Source organism: Calidris pugnax, unplaced genomic scaffold (assembly GCF_001431845.1).
Source record: "Calidris pugnax isolate Ruff unplaced genomic scaffold, ASM143184v1 scaffold38, whole genome shotgun sequence".
NCBI lineage: Eukaryota > Metazoa > Chordata > Aves > Charadriiformes > Scolopacidae > Calidris > Calidris pugnax.
Window position 1 is genome coordinate 20,885,653 of NW_015090995.1, and position 26,142 is coordinate 20,911,794.

General features: G+C 44.4%; 1 protein-coding gene across 3 annotated transcripts in view; it reads right to left on the minus strand.

The window, feature by feature from the left end:
* HTR2C (5-hydroxytryptamine (serotonin) receptor 2C, G protein-coupled) overlaps nt 1-26,142 on the minus strand; it is a 200,317-nt gene that overhangs the window by 53,193 nt on the left and 120,982 nt on the right. For all 3 annotated transcript variants that reach the window (XM_014955380.1, XM_014955382.1, XM_014955379.1), the window contains exon 3: nt 5,858-6,500. In XM_014955380.1, the coding sequence (XP_014810866.1) occupies nt 5,858-6,242 (385 nt within the window). In that variant the 5' untranslated portion in view covers nt 6,243-6,500. The remainder of the gene's footprint in view (nt 1-5,857; nt 6,501-26,142) is intronic.

Here is a 26,142-nt window from a genome sequence, read left to right on the forward strand (position 1 = left end):
AAATTTTTTTTTTTTTTTTTTTTTTTTTTTTTTTTTTTTTTTGAGAATGAAGGGCCAAACAACAACTGTGTTTAACTCCTTGTAGCCCTCCCACACAGCACTTGAGCCCAGGCGGCTGTGGCTGCTCGGCAGCACTAAATACTGACTAGTACCTCGAGAGTCATCCTTAGAAATCAGTAGGGGGGAAAAAATTAAATTTAAAAAAATAAAAGCCTCCCCCAAAATAACGACAGCTGTTGAAGAAGCACATTGCTCCTTGCTGCATCTTCAGAAAACACCCGGCATCATGAAGGTGCACAACACACCCTGGCACTGCCAAAGGTCTGCAACACCCCGGGCACCCTCCCTCTGTCCTTTCAGGGGTTGGCTGTGCCAAGGAACGGACTCAGCAGCACCTTGTCCTTGTCCCCCCTGACCAGGTCTCTCTGCAGGACATCCACTGCTGACAGCAAGTGCCACCCTGGGGCAGGGGAAAGGAGAGGCAGAACAGGCTGTTTGAGCGACAGCAGGAGAACAAACAGCCAAGTCTGCGCAAGTGCTCAGCGCATCTCTGTCAGCACATGATAATGATGATAATTATCAATAATAACAATAATCTGGATGTAAAGCTGCTCCAGCAGTTGGGGGTAATGGATGCTGAATCTCATACCAGCCTTCTGGAAGCTGCATCAGGCCACCAGCACTCCGTGGTTTTTGGAACTCAAAGAGAAGAGAGAAGCCCTGGCACCTGGAGTGGCAGGTGAGCGTGGTGGCCCCTTGCTGGCCACACTCGGGCTACTTGCTCACAGCTGTGAACTCCTTTCATTAGAACGAGGAAAGTTCAATACCATCTATAACTTCCACTCAGATCAGCTGATGAGATTCCCTCCCATTCCTTCTCCAGTCCTCCCAGGCAAAGAGCAGCCCTCTCCTTCTTGCCCACGAACACCAGAGACGATGCAAACCCACCACTGCCTGTCCCTAAAATGCTCCGAGCTGAGGAGACAATCTCCATGTGTTCTCAGAAGCTCCATTATATGCAGAATAGCTAATACCCTATCATAGCCGCATTTTTTTATTAATCAGAAGTTTCGCTGTTGAGTTTAAACATGGTGTTAATTTCTGATTTACTCCCCGATACCCTATCATAGCTGCATTTTTTATTAATCAGAAGTTTCACTGTTGAGTGAAACATGGTGTTAATTTCTGATTTACTCCCCCCAACACATGCTTATAAATTAGCATACTAATTTGTTTAGTTCTTTAGGAACTGCATGCCATGGAAAACATTCTAAGTTGTCAAATGCAACTCATCAACTAGTCCAAGACATTTAAGAAAAACTAATTGATAAGTATATCAGAGCGCTGACTAATTGGTGAAAAATCCAGCATGATGCATCCTGCCATCCCTTCCTTTGTAATAAGATTCTTGAATTTACTGACAAGTTGATTTTTCCTTCATTTAATTAAGAAAACCACTGAAAACCAGAAGCCTTTGTGGAGGGTGTCTATTCAGCACATGATAATGATGATAATTATCAATAATAACAATAATCTGGATGTAAAGCTGCTCCAGCAGTTGGGGGTAATGGATGCTGAATCTCATACCAGCCTTCTGGAAGCTGCATCAGGCCACCAGCACTCCGTGGTTTTTGGAACTCAAAGAGAAGAGAGAAGCCCTGGCACCTGGAGTGGCAGGTGAGCGTGGTGGCCCCTTGCTGGCCACACTCGGGCTACTTGCTCACAGCTGTGAACTCCTTTCATTAGAACGAGGAAAGTTCAATACCATCTATAACTTCCACTCAGATCAGCTGATGAGATTCCCTCCCATTCCTTCTCCAGTCCTCCCAGGCAAAGAGCAGCCCTCTCTTTCCTGCCCACAAACACCAGAGATGATGCAAACCCACCACTGCCTGTCCCTAAAATGCTCCAAGCTGAGAAGACAATCTCCATTTGTTCTCAGAAGCTCCATTATATGCAGAATAGCTGATACCCTATCATAGCTGCATTTTTTATTAATCAGAAGTTTCACTGTTGAGTGAAACATGGTGTTAATTTCTGATTTACTCCCCCCAACACATGCTTATAAATTAGCATACTAATTTGTTTAGTTCTTTAGGAACTGCATGCCATGGAAAACATTCTAAGTTGTCAAATGCAACTCATCAACTAGTCCAAGACATTTAAGAAAAACTAATTGATAAGTATATCAGAGCGCTGACTAATTGGTGAAAAATCCAGCATGATGCATCCTGCCATCCCTTCCTTTGTAATAAGATTCTTGAATTTACTGACAAGTTGATTTTTCCTTCATTTAATTAAGAAAACCACTGAAAACCAGAAGCCTTTGTGGAGGGTGTCTATTCAATTTTGTGGTTATGCTTGAAGTGAAATCTACTTCCTCTACCTCATTAGCCAAAAAATAAGGAAACAAACCTACTCTGCAAACTAGAATTTATCACTGGGGCTGAGAGAGCTGATGTGAGAACTTAAAAGCCACTTCATCACTCTTCTATTTATTATATGTATTCTTTAATGTTCCTTTCTGATTATGTAAATTAAGAGTGACTTCTACAAATCTGGAAGAGATGCATACGTTTGTCCATACAGCATACGGCAGCTTTTAAAACAGCCCAGTGTTGTAATGTATGGACTACATCAAACGTACAGGGTAAGATACACAGAGTGAATATGACTGAACATTCAGTGTCACACCTCCCAGCAGTAACGCTCTCCCTGATGGGTCCATGGCCAGGAACCCTGCTACACTCAGAGGAATTCTGCTGATGTGCAAACCACTGATACTGGTTTCTGCGCTACCACTCCCAACAGAATATAAAACCTACTAGAGCATTCATATGTTTGGACTCCTGACCTCTAGCTCTTAGAAATCAAGATAAAGTCCACTGTCCCACTGGCCACTGTGGCATCCAGAGCGCTTGCAGGCTGCTGTAAGGAAAACTGGTTTTCCACAAATTAAACCTCCAAACATACTAAGCCAGGAAACCCCTGTGTTACACAAGAGGCCAGATTTTGTCCTCAAAACTAGTGTGTGCAGTGGTGCAGAGCTGCTGCTTATGACACCAGAGAAGCTAGACTCGGGAATAAGTGATGGTCTCTGGAGGCTGCTGGTTATAACAACAGCATTTGGTGATGGTGCCACTCTGCCAAGAGCCTTTCCAGCTGCTGTCCCGTGTGTCTGTAAGAACTGGCCCACCAAGTGGAGTACAGTACAGGAGATACCCCCCTGCCCGCCCTGCCAAAGCTAGAAATGGGTGTGGGACTCCAAAAAGCCTGGTGACTCCAGCACACGGGAAGCTGAGGAAGACCCAGCTGTATTTGATCCAAGCTGTAAGTAGCGACGAGCGACAGGTTTAACTTGCTTACCCTCTGTGCTCCTGCATGCACATTTTATTTGTATGAACCACCAAATGCTGAGGTTGTTGACATGTCCTGTAATTCTTCCATCCTAAATTATTTTTCTAGATGGACATAAAAGTGCATCCGTGTGTTATGGTGGGTTTAAAGAGCAGCAATACCCTTGACACAACATCAGTCTTTTTCCTTTGGTCCTCTCCCAGACATACCCAGTCAGTCCATGCCTTTTATAGCTTCTGGGTGTCAAACCAAGAGTTTATTTTCAGGATGCATTAGAAAATAATCACTTGGGAGAGGGGACAGACTTTCTCCCTCTGGCAGCCTTATGCCCTTGCTGCTGGAGCGGCACTGCCCTGGCTGCTTACTTCCACAATTAGTAGCTTAAATAACACAGAAAAGTGATTTTACAGGGGTCCTATTCAAATCAAGTTCCCCTGAAGCTCCGTTTTCCCCATACAGAGCTTTTCCTCTCCCCCTTGCAAAGCCTGAAGGCAACACACCAGCCGGGGCTCCCGGCCGGGCCCAGGGCAGCGATGCCAGCACGGCAGCATCCTCCCACCCTTCAAATAACACCAGCTAGTCTCACTTCTCGCAGGATTCCCACAAATTTTCCATGCCTGTGCTGAAATTACTGTTCCAGCAGCATCCTCCCACCCTTCAGATAACACCAGCTACTCTCACTTCTCACAGGATTCCCACAAATTTTCCATGCCTGTGCTGAAATTACTGTTTTTGCCAAAAAAAGTAAAAAAAAAGTTTAGTGGCGTTTGCCTGTGGAGGAGCGTTTGGGCCATCAACAGCTAATACTGGTGCTCTGGTAGAAAAGATTACAATTCCTCTTCAGATCAATGATATTTACTTGCCTTTAAGTATGCAGCGTAGTTTACACCTTTAAACGACCTTAAGTAATCATTTTCTAGGCAGAACAGAAAATCCATTTCCATTAGTTTCCAAAACCTCAGAAAGTATGGATGTAGGAAGATCACTTCCATAAATTCACCTTTTTAGAGTCACTGGGTAACCCAGAATTTATGCAAGTGCAGGTCAATCAAATCATTCAGTATTTATATGCTCCCTTTCAAGCTCCAGGGAACTGGAGTAAAATGCTAAAAATAAAATACACATGTTCTAATACGTAGAAGATTTAGAGATGGAACTATTCTGACAGCTCAAAATAAAAAGCTTTATTCATAAGATCTCAATGTACCTAAATCACATATTGATTTAACTCACTGTAGACAAGTTATATAAGCTTTGGAATTATGTATGCTTGATCAATGTGTTTGAGAAATGAATCTCTGACTTAATCATTTAGGCAAGGGAAGAAGTCACATAAATATCCCTACATTTTACTTTATAGGACAGTAAACCAATTTCTAATCAAATCTGCACGTAAACAGCATTATTTGTTTCCAAGAAATATCAATATTAACGATACTTTTCAAAGAAAATCTGAAAACAGGCTTCAAAAATGATTAAGCGTCATCTATTAAACTCACACACATTATATTGATACATGAGGATACAAACACGATGATCAGAGATACAGAGGCCAACACAATACCCCTTTATAATATCCAGGGATGGAGATTCTCAGCACCACACCAAAAAAAAAAATTAAAAAAAAAAATTAATCAGGTTCAAAGTCCCAGACAGATGAGAAAGTTGGATGTGTTGGACAGTTTACTCCTTTGAGGCACTAACAGTGATTCTACCCTGGAGCACAGGGCCCATCAGCACAAACACACCTGCCCTGGGACAGCTGGGGGGCAACAAATGCAGATCTCAAAGTGTTTTGAACCAGAGTTCTCAGGTTAGAGACAGGGAAACTGAGGCACAGTGACAGGCACAATGACCCCCCTGAAAGGCACAAGGCAAGCTCAGGTATGGAGTGAAGGCTTTTATTTGAATGCCAAATCTACCAGCGCAAACCCGCTCTCTTCCCCACATTATTGCTCAAACCCCACTGATACCAGTGGGAGCTCAAGGGAAAATTCTGACCTGGTTCAGAGCTGGGTCAGTCCCAAGGACACTCCTCAGCTTTTCCCTAACCCCTCGGTGTCCTAGCAAATTTTGGGGCAGTCCAACCAAAAGGTAAAAAGCTGACTCACTGCTGCAGCTTCTCTCAATGGCCTCAGTAATAAAAAAACCCCAGATATCAACACCATTCCCAGCAGCACAGAAACATCGCCCTCACCCAGAAGAGCGTGAACCTCAGCACACACCCTTGGCCGAGTCCACACTGATACTCCCCCCAAGCTACCAACGCATGAAAAAAATCAGGCAAAGCATTTTGTGAGAGCCTCAGGGGATTCCCTGCAAAAGCAGATAGTCAAACAAGGAGGGAAGCCATGAACCTCAGCACACACCCATGGCCGGAGTCCACACTGATACTCCCCAAGCTACCAACGCATGAAAAAATTCGGGCAAAGCATTTTGTGAGAGCCTCAGGGGATTCCCTGCAAAAGCAGATAGTCAAACAAGGAGGGAAGCCACTTACCGTACAGGACTGCAATGAGGGACACGGGCATGACCAGGATACCCACCAGCATGTCTGCCACCGCCAAGGACATCAGGAAGAAGTTTGTGGCATTCTGCAACTTCTTCTCCAAGGACACAGCCATAATTACCAATATGTTTCCCCCGATAGTCAGCAGGATGACAACCAAGATCAGGAGGGCCGGCCAGTTCTTCTCCCTCACGGACATCCGAGAGACTTCACCCTTCTCAGAGGCATTCAGAGGATCAGATGTAGGCAAACTCTGATTCAGAGTCAAATTGCTGCTTAAGGACCAAGCCATCAGACCACCATGCAAACTAAAATCCAGCGTAACAGACACTGTCGTTAAGCTGAGTAATATTCCAGTGCTACTTAAAGTGCTCATCGTCTGGGACTGGTTTTTCCGTCTCTTAACCGTGCCTCAGAGATGATCCCTTTTCCAAACTGCAGGTCCAAGGCAGATGCCGAACTTCACAAAACCTGAGCCAGAAAATAATTTGATCTCCCATAGTGAAACAAACCTTTCAGAAGTCAGCATGGAGCTCTTCTAGTTCCCTTGGGTGTGGTGGGAGATGACCGCTGACCAGCAACCTCGAGGGAAAGGAGACTTCGCAATCTCCAGCTGGTTTCCAGGTCCACCATTCTGAAAGGGAGAGAAAAAGTATATTTTTCACTGAAATCACAGTTCATACAACACCTCCTTTATCCCCATGCAAATCACATTCTTATTCTCTCCCTTCCTGCTGGCTAGGATGTTCTCCAGACTGCAAGTAATTTATCTTATGGGTACAGACGATGCCTACAATTATGGGGGAAGAGAGGGAGAGAATCACATCAGTGTGCTCGGGCTGGTTAGAAGCTGATTATCACTAATTAAATGTTTTGTGAAACCTGCAAAAGCAAGTCTGAAGAGCAAAATATGTTCCAATTGATAGCCACTTCACAGATACTCTGCCGCTGTGTAAAATAGTAATTGCACGAAATCCCAACCAATCCAGACAGCGCCACCAAAGCACAATGTGAACCACCCCCTTAAATGGAAGCATTCGGATATATTTTGCATATTCTGAGATAAAGCACAGGTGTTAGAAAAGCTGTCAGATGTTAACGATTAACTCTCCTATAATAACAAAGACTATAGTTTGGTTTTTGTTGGGAAATAAATGGTGGATAAGACACAATATATGTCAGGTAACATTTACGATATCTATGCTGCCAATCTTTCCAAACAGGTAACAAAGAGTTAAAGGAAGAGAAATAACAACCTTTCATAAAAGCTGAGTAGTTATTTCTGCTCTTCATCTGCATCTGATCACCAGCACGCAGCGGGGCCAGCAAGCCCAGCCCTACCAGCCCACTGCCCAGCACATCCCAGTATCACCACCCTCACCACGCACAGCCGGTGGGATGGATTTCCTCAGAGTATCTCAGGTGATTTATGCTTCTTCACAAATTAGTTGACAGGGAGGGCGAGTCGGAGGACGTCCCCTCCTGCCCATGGAAAACAGACCAGAGAGCATCACGCTGTTGCCTCTGGAGGAGCCCATTAGCTTCAGGCATTGACCCAATTCAGCAAATTAAACATACTCTTAACTTCAGGCTCTTGCCTACACCCACTGAGGCCATGTATTCCCAGTCCTGGCTAAGTTACATCCTCAGAGCTGGATTGTTTGAGTGCCAGTGCTGTACAACTGATGGAAACAGCAGCTTTGCTTGGTGTTTCCCCTATACCATGGTCAGGATCCCACCATCCACGTGTAGCACAGGACTAAAGCACAAAAGGAAAGCAGTCAGCAGAACAACAACAACAACAAACCCCACACACTGTATGGAAGTTGACCGGTGAGTAGATTGAGATGAACAGCATGGAATTTATGTTGAGCAGATCCCCACCTTTTTGTGTAGTCCACGGGAAAAGAGCTGCCGTATCACTGTTAAATACATAACTAAATAAAAGCCAGATTTTAGCCCTTGAATACACTGTGGCCCACACGTGACACAGCAATTTGCTACCCAGGGCTCAAAAGATAGATGTAATGCATGGGATTACATTAAATTTTATGCAAACTAAGAAGCACTCAGAGTCCCATAATAAAATGTTTAACATTCATGGAGGTTTTGGAAACTTACTAATGGGCTTTGTGCACAAAAACATGTCTTAAATGAGCAGTGTGTACAATGAACCCAGATTTGCTTCTGCATTATAGTTAATTACTCCCAAAGGGTCTCTAAACCTCATATTTAGGAAGAAGTTTTGCACTATGTGCACAGAAAATAATTTTGCAGCTGCATATGCAGATGAATTAGCAAGTAGTCACTGGACCATTTATTTTTCCAACTTAGCTGGTTTAAAAAAAAAAAAAAGTCTCTAGAAAGTTTCAAAATACTTCAGAGTATTTTTTCTTTCCAAAATACAGCTTTTACTTTAAAGCTGTGAACAAAATTAACCATTTTTCCAAATCCCTTTTCCACAGTGCAAGAAGCAGTAGGGCACTCCTCATCATGCACTTCGGCAGGATGAGAAGAACATTCATGCCCAAAGATGAGGGCATGGACACAGAGCAGGACACCCAGCCCCTGCTTTTCTTCTCCCCAGCTCTGAGATCTTGGAGGGTTCAGAGAAGGTGACCCTACCATGACTCTCACCATGGATGTAAAGAGCTCGATGTCCCTGGCATGTACTAGCTGGGGTTGCCAAAGGGACATGGGCAGAGAGATGTCTCAACTTTAGGTCATGAAAAAAACCTACCCCAAAACCAACACAGCTGCAAGATAAGATTCCTGAATTTAAAATGTTTAATTTTATAACTGCTCAGGACTCAATTCCAAAATGGTCATTCCCTCTTGCGTTTCACAAATGTATTTGCAATAACATTTTCTTCCATGAATGACGTTTGCATCCAAGCATGACATTAAAAAATCAGTAGCCAGAATTATCACTTGCTTATTCATTAGCTTTAATAATAAAAATAAAATGTATGTTATTTGGCTGCCAATGTACAGCAAAGCATGGGGTTTCAAAATTATACTAGTCACCAAATACAACTTGCTTTGAATTCAATTATCCTCAGGAGAAAAATTGGTTTTGTCAGGAAGGTCTGAGAAAGGGAGACTTTAAAATTCATTTGCTTGCTCTAAACGAGCAGTTTTCAAACACACACAGAGACAGACTTTGAGCAAAATGCTTTCTATACAAAGTAAATTCTGCAAATCTGGTACACGCCAGCTTCTCAGCAAGAAAATTACATTTTTCTAAAGTCTAACAGATTTTTCAATAATCCCCCCCCCCCCAGCCTGTCAGTAGTTAAAGATACACATGTTTTACATGCAAGAGTAAAATTATGCTATGATATTGAGAAACCATTTTTTTTTTTAATTAGGACTACAATGGTAAAAAAGAATCTCTGACTCCAAATTCCATCGTTGCTATTACAAGAAATTATGGTTGTTTTTTTTTTTTTTTTAACTTGGCCCATTCATCTATTTCATGGAGTGACTCATGACTATTTTTATGCCATTACAGAACTAGGAAAAGAAAGTGAAATCACAAAGACACCTAGAAAAACAACTTCCAAGTGCACTTATGGAAATGCCATACCTGCAATAACCCGGTACATATGTACAACATACGTGTAGAAAAAAAAGCCATGACACTGGCAGGAGCTCTGTAGCCCCTGAACTCCTGGTTGAGATTGACCAAAGATGTTGGCACTGCTCGATCTCTGTCACCTTGTCCCTCAAAGTGACCAGAAAGAACTTGGCAGCCCTGGTTCTCTCTGCCACCGTCATCCAGCCCTGGGTGCTACCAGGTCCCCACAGCTGGGAAACGGAGGAGAGACTCTCTCAGACCAGAATAGCATCACATTGTCTTGATGCTGCCTAAATTCAGCCATCATCAGGTCTGGCATAAACAGTGATGGAGCTTCACATCATTACATGGAAGAGAGGCGACCCTTCGGTCTGAGCCGATGCTTCTGGCCCCATCTACTGCATTTCTGTGACAAACCCCGTGCGAGAGTCCTTATCAAGTCTCATTGACCCCAATTTGTTCTACATTGCTTTTATTATTGTTTTATTTTCAGTTTTCATTGCCTGGAGAATCATTGTCATTCATCCCAGAATAGCATCGGGTTCTCTAGTGGCAAGAATACCTTGGAGCGGCCGTCAGGATAATGAAGGTTTCAAAATTGTTATAAGTTTTATCCAAGACTATAATGGTGAAAAAAAAAAAAAATAAATTAAAACAATCATATTATCTCAGCTGCCTTAAAATCAATAGAGGAAGCACTTTGCATATTCATTTTGAAAAACGATACTTGGGAATTTGACTACAGCAATGCTCAAGATTGGGCTCCACCTTCAGAATTAACTGTCCCACTGCTTTGTTAATACTTTTATATTATTTTGCATGGATTCTGGCTTGAAGTTATCTGCCTTCTTTTTCAGTGCATCCCTCAGTCTCCACGAGGTAAAACTTTATGACTAATTCCTTCAGCTACAGTCTTCTAAGCACGTCACTGTACCAGAAAAATAATTCACATTTTATTCATGAATTCTGCATATATTTAATATCTCCATAGTTTTAAATTAAAACCAGTGCCTATCACAGATTTTTTTTCCAATAGCTAGCTCCAAAGTATGCATGCTGAATTTTGTGATCGATCATCAATTCCAGTTCAATCTACTGCTGATAATCCTTAAAATTGTAATATGAACATTCAGCAGAGCCAAGTCCTTGTCTATGCCACTCTTGCTTTTTGATAGAGGTAAGCAATGAGTTCTTTGGCCATGGTTTTTCCACCAGTCTTTAAGTCCAGTTTAGAATAAGCTGAAGCTAGATGAACATTTTTGTTTATCTTCTATAAAGAACACATGAATTATTTAAAGCAAGAGTTTCGTATGCCAAAGTTTTCAGATATTCCATAAGGTTAAATTGAAGGAAAACAAACCCCACGGTGGTTCTCAAGTCTGTACTGGTGGGGCACTGGGGGGTTCACGTGTCTTTGGGAACATTTACCACCATTACTCTTGCTAAAAGATAAAAACCAAACATACCAACCAACCTTTTTTTGGAATAAACACAATTATTTCTTCCTTCGAATTAAACGCATTCGTCTTCAGTTGTTTTACCCTTCAAAGCTCAGAATATTTTTTCCTGGAGAAAATCAGCCACCTGCTGAGAACTCGAGCCGTTGCCCGGCCCCCAGCCAGGATCCTGCCTCTCCTGGACAGACTGCCGAGCTCCCGCGCTCTCATAAATCATTTAATAACTCTCTGGGACTCACAGCCTCAATGCTAACAATATGCCTTTGAAATTGGGTAAGAAATCAAGGATTGTCAATTTAGCCCCAAAAAAGAACCCACGACTCAGGCAGACTCAGAGAGGAGAATAATATATTAATTCATGGTAGGTCTTGCCCTAAAAAACTAAAGTACTTAATGATCTAAAGCAATGACTTTCTGCAATTCCCTCCCAGCAAAAAAATAGGCAATATCTGATGGTTTGCAAAGGCACAAAGGCCATATGTGAGTAAAAGAGGCTTTTTTCCCTCTAAACTGTCAGCACTATTCAGTTCTCTGGGTTGCACTCACATTTTATTGATAAGCAGATGAAAGCCAACAAGTTGTTAAAAATCAAACTTAATTTTAAACCAAAAGCTTTTCCTTCAGCCTTGGCTTTGATGGTAGATGTCCATAAGGGTAAAAATAAATCTGAAGTCAAGTAAACTGAACTGCAAGTACTGCAATTTTTGACAGGCAAACAGTTGCAGATAGTTTACAACTATCTGAGCCAGATAGTCAGCTGATGTAAATTGTTACAGCTCCACAAAGGCCTTTACAAAATGGCAAGTAATCTTAAATTATATAATAGCATACACAGTTTAGGCTCAAGAAGGCAGATTTAAGGCTTCATTCTTCACTCTAAACTCTGTATTTCCTGCATCTTTACTAGATTAGTTTTTTAAGGCATTGCCAAATTCATTTTCATTTTTCTTTGGAACAGACGGTTGCTTTAAAATACATCTTTTCATGACACACTTGCAAGGGCCCCTCTAGTTTTAGTGACTGAATAGAACTGTATTTTTATATTTACCAAATTCCGAATTTTAGGCACTTGCAACTCATCTTTCTCCTTTTTGTAGCAGCACAGAAATGCATCCCTATTTCTGCGCAGATCTATTTTTAAATGGTGTGTGAGAATGCAGCACATCCAACGGAGACCACTGAAGTGACTGGGGCTGAAGCACACCAGCTACTGAGTTTGGTTCAGCACCACATTTGTTTCAGCCCAGAGAAAAGGCATTGAATGGGCTGTATTTGTTGCCCACAGCTGCCTGCTGGTGCTTAGAGAGAAGACAGTGAGACACTTCCAAGAGCTGCACAGCAAAACGACAAGAAGCACAACGATAGATCTAAGGAAATCATGTATAAAATAGGAAAAAAAATAGAGAGAAGAAATCACGGTGAGGGTGGTCAGACAAGGGAAGTGGGTCACAAAGAGACTGTGGGATCTCCATCCTTGGAGATGCTCAAAACACAGCTGGGGATTACTCTCTGGCAGCTGATCTGACTTTGGAGTTAGTCTGCTTCAAACATGGGGTTGGACTAGAGACCTTTCACAAGGTCCCTTCCAGCCTCATTTATTCTATGATTGGATCAGGAATGTGCTTCTGAGCAAAGCTGTCCAACCTGGGGGCTTTTTCTTGAGCTCCAGTCCCTGGATACACACCTGATCTTGTCCTTACCACTCAAGCAGGGGATAAGACCAGCACATCCTGTCCCTTTTGTTTCCCCAAGGCCAGAAATAAAGCTGCGTGCCCAGGTGGGACAGCACAAGTGAGGACACCAGTTTGCATGACTGGGGACCAGGGTCCTGCCCCTGCCACACCACAGAAGATGCAAGCAGTGATGCCAGCTCCTCCCCTCGGGTCCCCTGGTGGGGTTGCAGGCATCTGAGGAACCCACAATCCAAGTATACTCTGAAAAGTGGCAGCTGTAGGAAGCCCCAGGTCATTTTAATCACTTGGTAGCATCAGGAAACCTTCCCATCTTTTGAAAGCAATACCTGCTCCATCAACACAGGGGCACATTTTCACAATCATTGCAGTGGGAAAAGAAAAATCAAAACCTAATGATTATTCTGCAGATACCCACTTTAAAATTAACTGAAGATGCAGTCCAGGGATGTGATTATGCCTAATTTTAAGTATTTAAATGCTTTCCAGATCCACTCTTGAACTGGGGACCATACTACCCACAATTTGATTAGGGACTTTCTTTCCAAGGAAGTATTCAATACTCCTTCTACTGTTTTGCAAGAAATTCTGGAAGTTTTCCCAGCAGGTACTGGAGATATATCAGTGCAAAAAACACTTAATAAAACCTTAAGGAAGCCTCCCCCAACACAGCTTTTTACCACTGTTTTTTAATTCCAACACAGAAAATAACTATTTAATTACTTGCAAACTAAGAAAGAATATTTCACTTTTTCACAGCAAGAGGAAAATGGATTTTCTCAGACACAAGCTCAAGTAATGATATTTTGTAGGGTCATAATAATGAATCACTACCATTCTGTCCAAAACCAAATAGCATTAATTTTCCTCTCCGTATCTTCCCTCACACTGAGTCAGAAAGGCATTAATTTCTTTTCCAGACGTTTCAAGGCAACACAAGCACACAGAAGAGATCTTAATCTACCTTCTGGCAGTAAGACCAGCATCCTGATTTTTTATTGTCCCTTGGTGGAAGAGCAACTGGGAACCTCACAAGAAGATGTAGATACTCTGCCACTCCCTGCAATGATAAACTTGCTCTCTCGGCTCCAACACGCAGAAATACCAAAACAGAATAAATTTGAGTCTCATCATATCCTGTCCTAACTTCTTGGAGTGATTACACCATAGATGTTCATATCTTACTATGTGCAAATATAGTTCTAAACTACCTTTTTTTTTCATTTTTGCTGTGGGGATTTTGTGGTTGTTGGGATTTGGCTGTTTAATTATTTATATATTTTTTTTTAAATAAGTATTTCCCCAGCGGCTGAAGTTCATCTTTGTAAGAAGACCAGCCACAGCGCATGGAGTTAATCGCGAATTAAAATTGAGATTTTGCCTCATCCTTATTGATAAATAATGGAAAGCATTCAATAACAGTGTTAAAATGTCAACACTTGCTACGGGCATCGTGTGCCTTTGCTCCCCAGCACAGGGAGGTCTGAGTCTGCAGAATCCCCCAAGGCAGCTCTTGTGGCTGTGAAGACCCCCCAACTCCTGCCACCACTGGGGTGACATTCCCTCCCTCCCTTTTTAATTCAGCCTTACGACACAGTAACTCGCTGAGGGATGGAGTGTACCCTCAGCAAGTTTGCTGATGACACCACACTGGGAGGGGTGGCTGACACACCAGAAGGCTGTGCTGCCGTTCAGTGAGACCTGGCCAGGCTGGAGAGCTGGGCAGAGAGGAACCTGATGGAATTCAACAAGGGCAAGTGTAGGTGCTGCACCTGGGGAGGAAGAACCCCCTGCACCAGGACAGGTTGGGGGTGACCTGCTGGAGAGCAGCTCTGAGGAGAAAGACCTGGGAGTCCTGGTGGACAACAGGATGACCATGAACCAGCAATGGGCCCTGGTGGCCAAGAGGCCAATGGCCTCCTGGGGGGCATCAGGAAGAGTGTGAGCAGCAGGTGGAGGGAGGTCATCCTGCCCCTCTGCTCTGCCCTGGGGAGGCCCCATCTGGAGCACTGGGACCAGTTCTGGGCTCCCCAGTTCCAGAAGGACAGGGAACTGCTGGAGAGGGGACAGCAGAGGCTACAAAGATGATGAGGGGCCTGGAGCATCTCTCTGATGAGGAGAGGCTGAGGGACTTGGGTCTTTTTAGTCTGGAGAAGAGAAGGGTGAGGGGGAATCTGATCAACACCTATAAATACTCAAAGGGAGGGTGTCAGGAGGATGGGGCCAGTCTGTTTTCAGTGATGCCCAGGGACAGGACAAAAGGTAACAGGCACACACTTGCACATAAGAAGTTCCCTCTAAACATGTAGAGGAACTTCTTTCCTATGAGGCTGGCAGAGCCCTGGCAGAGGCTGCCCAGGGAGGTGGTGGAGTCTCCTTTTCTGGAGAAGTTCAAAACCCACCTGGACAAGTTCCTGTGCAACCTGCTCTGGGTGGACCTGCAGCACAGTGCTCTATCTTCATAATTCTCAGTTACCATATACATGGCATTCGTTACCAGTACACATGCATGAGTAGGAAAACACATCTACATAAAAAAATAATCAAGAAGTGATCTATTTTCAAATTATGTTTCTCAGGAAATCTCATATTCAATTAGAATGAACCTGATATTCCTAAGTTATTGTGTACACTTTGCAATAATAATAGAGAGCAGCAGTCAATCTGGAAAGGAAGAACATGCATATTCATCAGGCCAGATCACGAGCCATGGCATGAACACACAGATACCATCACATAAAACACATGTGCCCATTTTTAGGGGAATGGTGGTGATTCATCTACTACTTAATACGGCTGATTTCGTAATCAAGCAAGATGTTGCATGTGTAGCTTCCTTTTTGCTCCAGCTCTCCGAGCCTTCTGAAATCACGCCAGTTTGCTAACATCACTCCTTTTCTAATGAAGAAACTGGGCTGTATTACACAGTGACATGAGGCACAGCCTGCACCACCCACGATCCAGGGACAATCCCCCCTTTGCTTTCCAAGGGGACCCTGGGCTCAGGAGGTGCCACCCATCCCGCAGGTCCCTCACCAGGACACGGGGGCTCCCCGTGGGGTCACACGCACAAAATCGCTTCTCCCTTAAATTGATTTTCCCAGTAAGAACCTGAACCTGCAGAACCTTCCAATTCAAAGCTCAGAGAGCTATTTATTTTAAATTATAAGATGCTTAATAGAGGCCTCCTACCTAATGTGCCGGTGCATTATTAATATATGCCACGGAGCACCCCTCCTGTTGTCAGCGCTGCCCGGGCGTCTTTCAAAAGAATCACAGCATCAGATAAGCCAGAGAAAAGCAAAGCGAAGGGCAAAGCATAATAAAAATTGTCCCTAATGAACTGACAAACCACTCAGGGCTTTTACTCTAATAGTATAATTAAATATGTGTTTTCACATACCTGTACAATGTCAGGGAAGGGATTATTGAACTATTCATGAGTTACTCGACTTACCTGTATCTCATTCATAACAACAGTTGATATAAGAACAATTGCATCAAAAACGTAGCTATTCATAGCAAGAATAGCCACGGGTTAGTACCGTATGGAATCATTAAGTGATTCCTACCATCAGCAGCCTCTCACATACCAGAGCTCTGCTCCCACCACCACACCTCTTCTTTAAGGTCTATGGAGATGCTCTCCTGAGAATCTCTATGGAGATGCCCCCCAGCAGAGAATAGGACCATGAAGCAGCTGCTGTATTTTAACTCTTCTTCCAGTTTTACAGGCTCTCACATGGCTATTTAATGTATGAGAAATACGTTGGATCCTAGGAATGTCAGGGAACAAAGGTAAGTTAAGCAATTCCTCAGAGAGATTTAAAAAAAAACAAACAACAAACAGTTAAAAAAAACTCAAACTACCACAAAACAAAAACTAACCAGCCACAGACCCAAAAAACACTGCAGAAATGCAAGGCTTGGTTTTGTTTTGGTTTTTTCCCCATTTTGAGTGGGTTGTTGTTTTTTCCTTTTTTTTTTTTTCTTGGAAAATGAATCCACATGGACCTGAAAAGGGATGACTGATAATACACATTCAGAAGCCAAGACTTCTGTGATCTAAATATATCACAACTGGGTATGTTGGTAAACCAGTACTAAGGGAAATCCTAAAGACAAAAGTAGGTAGAAAAGAAAATACTTAACAACCATTATTAAAAAAACCAACCAACAAAACAAAAAACCCCCACGGATAAAGGACAACATCAGGCTAAAACAGTCAAAAGAACTAGTCTGTGTGGTGCCTGCATTTAAAGATAGAAAATAATCCACACAATTATAAACCTTTTAGTTTGACCTTAACCAGGCAACATTCCAGAAGAGATTTAAAAGGAAAATTAGAGACATGAAGATACATGGGAAGGGCTACAAAGTGCGACATGAGTTTCCCAGATGTACATTGTAAGAGTCTTGACTTGGCGTCTTGGATTTTTTTGTGTCTGTTCTTTAACACCCCACTCTCCAGGCAAAACAAATGCAGTGGTTCTAATTTACACAGAATTCATTAAACCATTTGATATGGTGTCACCAGAGAAACTATTAAGCAGACTCCAGAGAAAAGCACAAACAGACAAATTGTGAAACTGCCACGGAATTGGCTGCAGAGGAGATGAAAATGGATTAGGGTGAAAAACCAAACCATGGGAGGCTGGCAAAGTTTGATCTTGATAGCCATTTCACTCCATTTTTTTTCTTTTTTTTTTTTTTAATGATGCTAAAACAAAACATTTACTTTGGGAATTAAATGTACTGATTCAAAACCAGGATGCAACACCCACATTGGGAAAGGCTGGAACATCACACAGGAGAAGCTGAATGCCTTTGAGGACTGAACTAATAATTAAATATAATAATACAAACTATAAATAACTAGCAGAATTTGGCTGTAAACTGAGAGTTTATCAGTTGGACACAAAGCCATACGTCAGCACGAGAGAGACATGAAAAAGAGACAAATATAATCTAAGCTATATATACACCAAGCAAAGGACTTCTTGTAAAAATAAGGAGGAATTAATGCCAGTGGTACAAGACACTTGAGCCCTAACACCTGTATTTTTATTCACTAACCTTCTATTTTCAAGAAAGATGATTCAAAGAGGAACAAGCCTGTGCATTCACAGGCAAAAGCGTCCTGTCAGCTCCAGGCAGGGGGCCATGGGTATGTTGCACCAAAGATGGGTTGGTGCCCCGAGGAGTTGAGTAAGCAGCAGAGACTGCTGTGCCACATGGACACGGCACGCAGACCAGCACCAGCACGTTCCCAGCCAGCCCAGAGCTGGGCAAAGCTGGGTGGTTGGACTGTGCTCACCCGTGGAAACAGCAGAACAAGAGAGTCATAGAATCATAGAATGGTTTGGGCTGGAAGGGACCTTAGACATCATCCAGTTCCAACCCCCTGCCCTGGGCAGGGACACCTCCCACCAGACCAGGTTGCTCCAAGCCCCCTCCAGCCTGGCCTTGAACCCCTCCAGGGATGGGGCAGCCCCAGCTTCTCTGGGCAACCTGGGCCAGGCTCTCACCACCCTCACAGCAAAGTTCTTCCTAATATCTAATCTAAATCTCCCCTCTTCCAGTTTAAAACCATTCACCCTTCTCCAATCGCTCCACTCCCTGATCAAGAGTTTCTCCCCATCTCTCCTGCAGCCTCTTTAGGTACTGGAAGGCTGCTCTAAGTTTTCCCCCAGAGCCTTTTCTTCTCCAGGCTGAACATCCCCCAACTCTCTCAGCCTGTCCTCACAGCAGAGGTGCTCCATCCCTCTGATCATTTTCATGGCCCTCCACTGGACTCATTCCAACAGGTCCACATCCTTCCTCTGCTGAGGTCTCCAAAGCTGGATGCAGTGCTCCTGGTGGGGTCTCACCAGAGCAGAGTAGAGGGATAGAATCTCCCCCACTTGCTCAACTGGCCACGCTGCTGGGAATGCAGCCCAGGATGTGGTTGGCTTTCTGGGCTGCCAGAGCATATTGCTGGTTCATATTGAGCTTTTTGTCCACCAACACTCCCCAGGTCCTTCTCCTCAGGGCTGCTTTCCAGCCATTTCTCCACTCAACCTGTGTTTGTGCCTGGGATTGCCGGGACCCAGGGGCAGGACCTTGCACTTGGCCTGGTTGGACTTCGTGTTCTGATTGGCATCCCTTCCCTCCAGTGTGCTGACTGTGCCATACAGCTTAGTGTCATCAGCAAACTTGCTGAGGGTGCACTCAATCCCACTGTCCACATCTCCGACAAAGATGTTAAACAGCATGGGCACCTGACCTGTGAGTACTGACCCCTGAGGAACACCACTCATCACTGGCTTCCACTTGGACATTGAGCACACCCCTTTGAGTGCAGCCATCCAGCCAGCTCCTTATCCATCAAATCCATAACTTTCTAATTTTGGGCATTCCTCACAAAATCCAAGATCCCAAGTTTTACCCATTTTCTGCCATACAGCTTAGTGTCATCAGCAAACTTGCTGAGGGTGCACTCAATCCCACTGTCCACATCTCCAACAAAGATGTTAAACAGCATGGGCACCTGACCTGTGAGTACTGACCCCTGAGGAACACCACTCATCACTGGCTTCCACTTGGACATTGAGCACAACCCTTTGAGTGCAGCCATCCAGCCAGCTCCTTATCCATCAAATCCATAACTTTCTAATTTTGAGACCAGGATGTCGTGTGGGACAGTGTCTTTCTTGGGATGCACCACTCCTGAGCTTGGAGGAGATGACCCTTGAATATTAACCAGCTTTCTTGGGCCTCTCTCCCCTCCAGTATGTTACCCTGCCAGTCAGGTCCCTCAAGAGGCCAAAGTCTGCTCTCCTGAAGTCTATCTAGCCTTTAAAAAAAAATAATCTTACAAGCTTGATTTTAAAAAGGAAAGCACAGTATTTTGTTTCATTTCTTTAATTCTAAGTTTCTTGTGCCCCACTGTATTGTCCTTCCAACAGACACTGGGGCAGTCAAAGTCCCCCATGACGACCAGGGTCTGTGAACATGATGCTGCTCCTATCTGTCTACAGATGGCCTCATCCACTCGGTTGTCCTGGTCAGGTGGTCTGTAGCAGACCCTTACTGTAACATCACCTGCTCCTGTGTTCCCTTTAATCTGGACCCATAAACTCTCTGTTGGTTCTTCATCCATCCCCAGGTGATGCTGCATGCACTCCAGTTGGTCATTGACCTAGAGGGCAACACACCCTCCTCATCTCCCCACCCTGTCCTTCCTGAAGAGTCTGTATCCCTCCATTCCATCACTCCAATCATAAGAGCCATCCCACCACGTCTCTGTGATGCCAATAAGATTGTAGCCCTAGAGGCGTGCGCACATCTCCAACTCCTCTTGCTTGTTCCCCACACTATGTGCATTTGTATAAAGGCACTTCAGCCGGGTGCTCAGTGGAGCTGAATTACTGGCTAGAATTCCTTTGTGCTGCTCTTCAGGTGGTCTTCCTTTGAGGTGTTATATCTGTGACTCCCTGTTTACTATCACCTCAGGAGCCCCTGGCTCATCCCCATAAAACTTTGAACATGCTGCAGCATACCCAGCACATCTCAGAGCAACAGGTTGAGGGTCTTTGCTAGTGACCCAGCCCTCAGATCTTGGGGCATCATTCCTTGGCTTGTCAAGAGATAGCCAGATAATATCCCCCTCCCCCAACAAGGTTATCATCTGAGTGATCAGTCATCGGAGAAAAGACTAAAGGGCTTGGCTTGTTTAACTGTACAAGGGAACAATATGTGGGACTCCAACAAAGTGTCCACCACTGCATCCCTCTGTCACCATTGCATTTCTTTCCGTAGGCTCCACTGGGCAGGGTCTTAGTCATGACTCTTGCTTTGAAGAAAGGAGATTATTTACACCAGCAGGTTTGTGATACCTCAGCAAAGCCCTTCATAACACATCTCTGAATTCCAAGTATTCCTCTGCCTTTCTTGGCAAGTTCTGCGTTTGCAAAAAAAGTACATTTTCTTCAGCTACATCAGTCATCTAACAGGTCTGTAGCATCTAAATGATTGCATGGTTCTCTGCATACCACGTTGCTCTTGCCCCTCTTCCTCACTCTCGTACCGTTAGATGCCTTGCCCTGGTTCTCTCCATCAGTTTTCACCCGGTTCCTTCCTCACCCCAGGGTGGTGACATGGGTTATCCCTCAGCAATGTCACCCACAGCCCCATCCACAGGCACCCAGACCAGCTCCAAGGAGACTGACCCAGAGATTCACCCAAGATGGTGCCACCAGCACCCGTCTCTTGGGCCAGTTTTCCTCACAAAATCCAAGATCCCAAGTTTTACCCATTTTCTGTGTTTCCTTCCTTCTCTCTGATCAGCTGCATCTTGCACATGTACACCGGCTCCGTGAAGTCTCCCTTCCCTTTTCAGCATTCAATAGGGACTGTTTAACACTATTTTTAATTTGTTCTAACAAAAACAGCTTTTTGATTAAATCTTATGATCTAGCCTTTAAAAAAAAAAATAAAATCTTACAAGCTCGACTTTAAAAAGGAAAACACAGTATTTTGTTTCATTTCTTTAATTCTAGCTTCTTTCTTTTCCTAGGCCTTATTACTGAGAGAAGGAAAAAAGGGGCCAGAAATCAAAATGTTTGATCAGCTTTGGGTTTAGTAACAAAGAAAGAAAAAAATAGAAAGAGTGACTATTAGAAGTCTTAAATTACTTTTCTTTTTTCCCCAAAACTGTTCTGGGGAAAACACACTCCAGTATGAATCAAATTTGTTACTGATTTTCTTAACACAATTACATGAATTTGAGCTTTCCCCCACACACACTTTGCTTATTGTTATCCAACTTCAGTTAATGCCCTATTTCATACTCATAATTCACTGTTAATTCTCCTTTGACTTATGTAGCAACTCTATTACAAACTGTAGCTTTTTTCCCTTCGTTCCCTTTCACCCTTTTGAGAAATACAATAATTAACATCAAACGGTTTTCTGCATGTTCCACCACTCTAAAAGCAAACAAACCAATCCCCTCGTGCTGGCTGCTTTGTGCCACGAGAGGTCATTTTCATCTGGATGCCTTATTCCAGATAAATTCTGCATTGTGCTGCTGCTTCCAGACGAAGCCAGGGGCAGATTCTGAGCTCTTACACTACAGTTAATCACAAATACCTTCAATTAAACAAGAAGGCGCAGTTGCCTCTCCAGTCAGAGAGGTCTCAGTGTAGTCACTCTTGATTTAGACTAGAAAACGGGCCAATTGCACTGAAACATCTTCAATGAGATTAGAAGCAGGCTCTTTATTTAGAGAAATAATTTAATTTTCAGAGCATTTGACAATTCTAATAGACATCATCTATGAATAAGTCAGGGCATGTAACATGCCTGAAGCGAGAAGAAAAAGGCTCATTAACTTTGAGAGAAGAGACAGATGGGCAGGTTGGGGTAGAGCTCTGACAGCCCCCCAGTTATGCAAGAAGCGAAGAGCGAGGAGTCGGGTGCCACGTGCAGGAGTCATATCCATGGGAGCAAATTGCAATGACACAAACTGTCAACTGTGACATCAGTAAATGAGTCAGGAAAAAATGGAAAGGAGACAAAGAACGGTTGAAGGAGCTGGGACTGTTTAGTTTGAGGAAGAGGAGGCTGAGGGGAGACCTCATCACTCTCTACAACTACTTGAAAGGACACTGTAGAGAGGGTGGTGCTGGTCTCTTCTCACAGGTAATTAGTGACAGAACAAGAGGGAATGGCTTCAAGCTCCAACAGGGTAGGTTTAGACTGAACATTAGGAAGGAATTTTTGACAGAAAGAGTGGTCAGACACTGGAACAGGCTGCCCAGGGAGGTGGTTGAGTCACCATTCCTGGATGTGTTTAAGGGCCGTTTAGATGTGGTGTTGGGGAATATGGTGTAGGGGAGAACTTTGTAGAGTAGGGTTGATGGTTGGACTCGATCCCAAGGGTGTCTTCCAACCTAGACAATTCTATGAAAATATAATGGAAAAGAGTGCAGACTTGAAAGGCAAAGGAGGGCTATGAAAGCTGGTGCAATTTGGATTGACCCGGTTCTCCTACAGGTGAAGTCAAGGATTTGCACACTTGGGATTCTCTCTCAAAGAGGGCACAGGAGGTGTGGGAGCTGCAGCACGGGAGACAATCCTGAGGTGGCTGCAGCTGCAAAGGGCAGGCAGATACTGACTGCAGTGAGCAAAATGGTTAGGACCACGGCGAAGAACATGAGAGCAGGAGGGAAGCTCAAGACAAAACCAGGATCGTAACGATGGAGAAAATAGGAAGGTTAAAGACTAACAAAGAAGCTGACAGGTTAACATAAAGACAACCTCTGCTCTCAGTGACAGTCTACGAAGGAAAACTAGCATTTCAAAGTGAAGGAAAACTAGCATTTAGAAAATAGTGACATCGTTCAGACAGGATCCAAAGCAGCCATTTCCTGTTTCAAAGGAATATTTTTCCTACATTTACCTATAATTTGTGTGAAATTTGTCAAGTACCCCAGCAGTGTTTTCCAGGCAGGCTGTGGGTGACTGCTGGGTTGTGGCCAGAGACCCAGCAAGAGCCGTCCCCATGCCAGTGATGGGTAACGGAGGACCCACCTCTCCTTACACAGGTCACGGCAGCACGAAGATATCACAGGGAGGTGGTCAAATGCACTTTTAACAAACTCAACTAAGAAAAAAATAATGAAACTATCAAAACAATTTATATATGAATCAGGTAGTGTCTGCATTTTCATGGCTGGAACAAAGGCAACTGAACTCTAATGGAGTCAATTTTCTTTTGCAAGCGATTACTAAATTGCTTTCACTCTGTCAGCAAGATAATATCCATGTGAAGAGCTCAGAGTTAAGGAAGTAACAAACCATCAGCTGTCAAGCAGGGAAAAACATCTTTTTCCCCCTCTGGGTAAAGCATGTTTGAAAGAGAAACACTTGTGTTCCTCTGCTAACAACAAGCCCTTCACAGGAGGGAAATACTCCATCAGAAACAACGGGGCTGGTCCATAGCTCCTGCCTTCTCATCTCTAACAACATCAGTGTCACCACAAACTGGAATAATTTGGGTGCTGGCACCACTGATAAGTGAATGAAAGTTTTGCTGCTGACTCCAGTTGAGCTGCAATTTCATTCCTTTATGTTTAGTTTCACAAAGAGCAAAAGTATGTTTGAAGGGCACGGTGCCTTTCCTGACATCTGAAGTCTTTAAGTAAAGAGTGGGTCCCTTACCAGAGCAGAAAGTCAAACAAACCAACAGTTTGTGACAGAAATGGCTTGAGTTTGTAAGTAGAGCTGTGGCACAGAGCCAGTGCTGCACAGAGAGACGGGCTGAGGCTGGGGAGCCCCTGGCAGAGACATCCCTTTGGGCACATGGCCTGTTAATTACTTCGTTGATCAACACCAGAACTAGTGCCACACAACCACAGGCAGGCACTCCTGCTCTATCCGCAGGAGCCAAACCCACATAGGGCAGGCTGGATTAACTAATTATGCTGGCCTGATGACCTATTAGCACACAGGAAAGCCAGAGAGGACAAGCCCAAAGCCCTGATTCCTCTGTCACAGAATCACGGAATTGTCAGAGTTGGAAGGGACCTCTAGAGATCCTCCAGTCCAACTCCCGGCCAAAGCAGGGTTGCCCAGAGCACATCACTCAGGAGCATCCAGGTGGGGCTTGAAGATCTCCAGAGAAGGGGACTCCACACCCTCCCTGGGCAGCCTCTGCCAGGGCTCTGCCACCCTCACCCCAAACAAGTTCTTCCTCACATCCCAGTGGAACTTCCCATGGTCCAGCTTGTGCCCGTTGCCCCTCGTCCTGTCACTGGGAACCACTGGAAAGAGTCCGGCTCCATCCTCCTCCAACCCACCCTTTAGACACTTGTCAGCATTGATAAGGTCTCCCCTCAGCCTTCTCTTCTCCAGGCTCAAGAGCCCCAGCTCTCTCAGCCTTTCCTCATCAGGGAGATGCTCCAAGCCCTCCATCATCTCTGTTGCCCTACGCTGGACTCTCTCCAGCAGTTCCCTGTCTCTCTTGAACTGGGGAGCCCAGCACTGGAGGCAGGATTCCAGTTGTGGCCTCCCCAGTGCAGAGCAGAGGGGGAGAATGACCTCCCTCCACCTCCTGGCCACACTCTTCCCTCCACAGCCCAGGATCCCATTGGCCTCTTGGCCACAAGGGCCCATTGCTGGCTCATGGAGAGTTTACTGTCCACCAGGACCCCTAGATCCTTCTCCTCAGTAGTGCTTTCCAGAAGATCCCCCCTAACCTAGATTGGTGTCTGGCATTCTTCCTCCCCAGGTGCAGGACTCTACCTTTGCCCTTGTTGAACCAAACAACATGTGTCATTCCCATTTTTTTTGGCCACATCCCAGCCGACGGGAGATCTCCTGCCCTGTATCAGCAGAATGACCTTTGGAGCAGCTGCAGAAATGGGGCTTGGGCACATTTATGCAACAACACCACGAACACCTCTCAAGTTCTGTGACAGTTAAAGTGCACCCCAGATTTTCATTTTCTAAACCTGCCATCAACTAACACGAAGAAATGATCATGGGAATATTTAAGAACAAGTAGCATCAGGCCAGGTAACTTAAAATATTAGGTAGCTTTACAGCAGTCTGTGTAACTGTTACAAACATGTTTTGATAAACAGCAGAACTTTAAAAATGAAACAATTATGTTACTTTCATTAATTAACAGGCAATTATAGACTTACATGTGCAGAAGAGCTAACAAATGTCATCATATAATTTTTAAATTACACCGGCATCGTTTTTCTCTCACACATCTGACCCTCAGGGAAGATTTGCATATAGAGGTCAAAGCAGTAGCAAACAGATTTCTCAGTTCCTGTTTTTATTACAAAAAAACAGCACGAAGAGCAATTAGAAACACTAACTACTCAGTGGGGCCAAGATCAGCCTCATCCCCAGGGGTCAGCAGGAACACGTCCCACCCCACCGATGCTGCCGTGAGCCTCGGTGCCTGGCTGGTGGCAATCAGTCTGAGGCTGAAATTGTGACCTTCAGACTAGGGGACATGGCACAAAGCCCTGCTGCCACCACTACCCGCTACCTCCTTGATGATTTTGGGGAAGAGCCACTGGGCCAGTCACTCCGGCTGATCTGTGAGATGCGTGGTACCTTGAGTGAACCCTTGAGTGGAGTCTGCAGGCTACTGCATCTCTAAATCCCCAAAGTTAAAAAAATTTCCCTCCTATCAATACAGGATCCTCATGGAAAGATGAGGAAGGCAGGAGGATGCAGAAGCCCATAAGACTGGGCTACATGAACATCTGAACCTTACTGAGGTGAAACTCCTATGTGGAGTGATTGTAGGGAGGTGATTGTGCCCCTGTACTCAGCACTGGTGAGGCCACACCTCGAGTGTTGTGTCCAGTTTTGGGCACCTCAATCCAAGAGAGATCGAGGTGCTGGAGCGAGTGCAGAGGAGGGCAACGAAACTAGTGAAGGGCCTGGAAAACAAATCGTATGAGGAGCAGCTGAGGGAGTTGGGGCTGTTTAGTGTGAGGAAGAGGAGGCTGAGGGGAGACCTCATCACTCTCTACAACT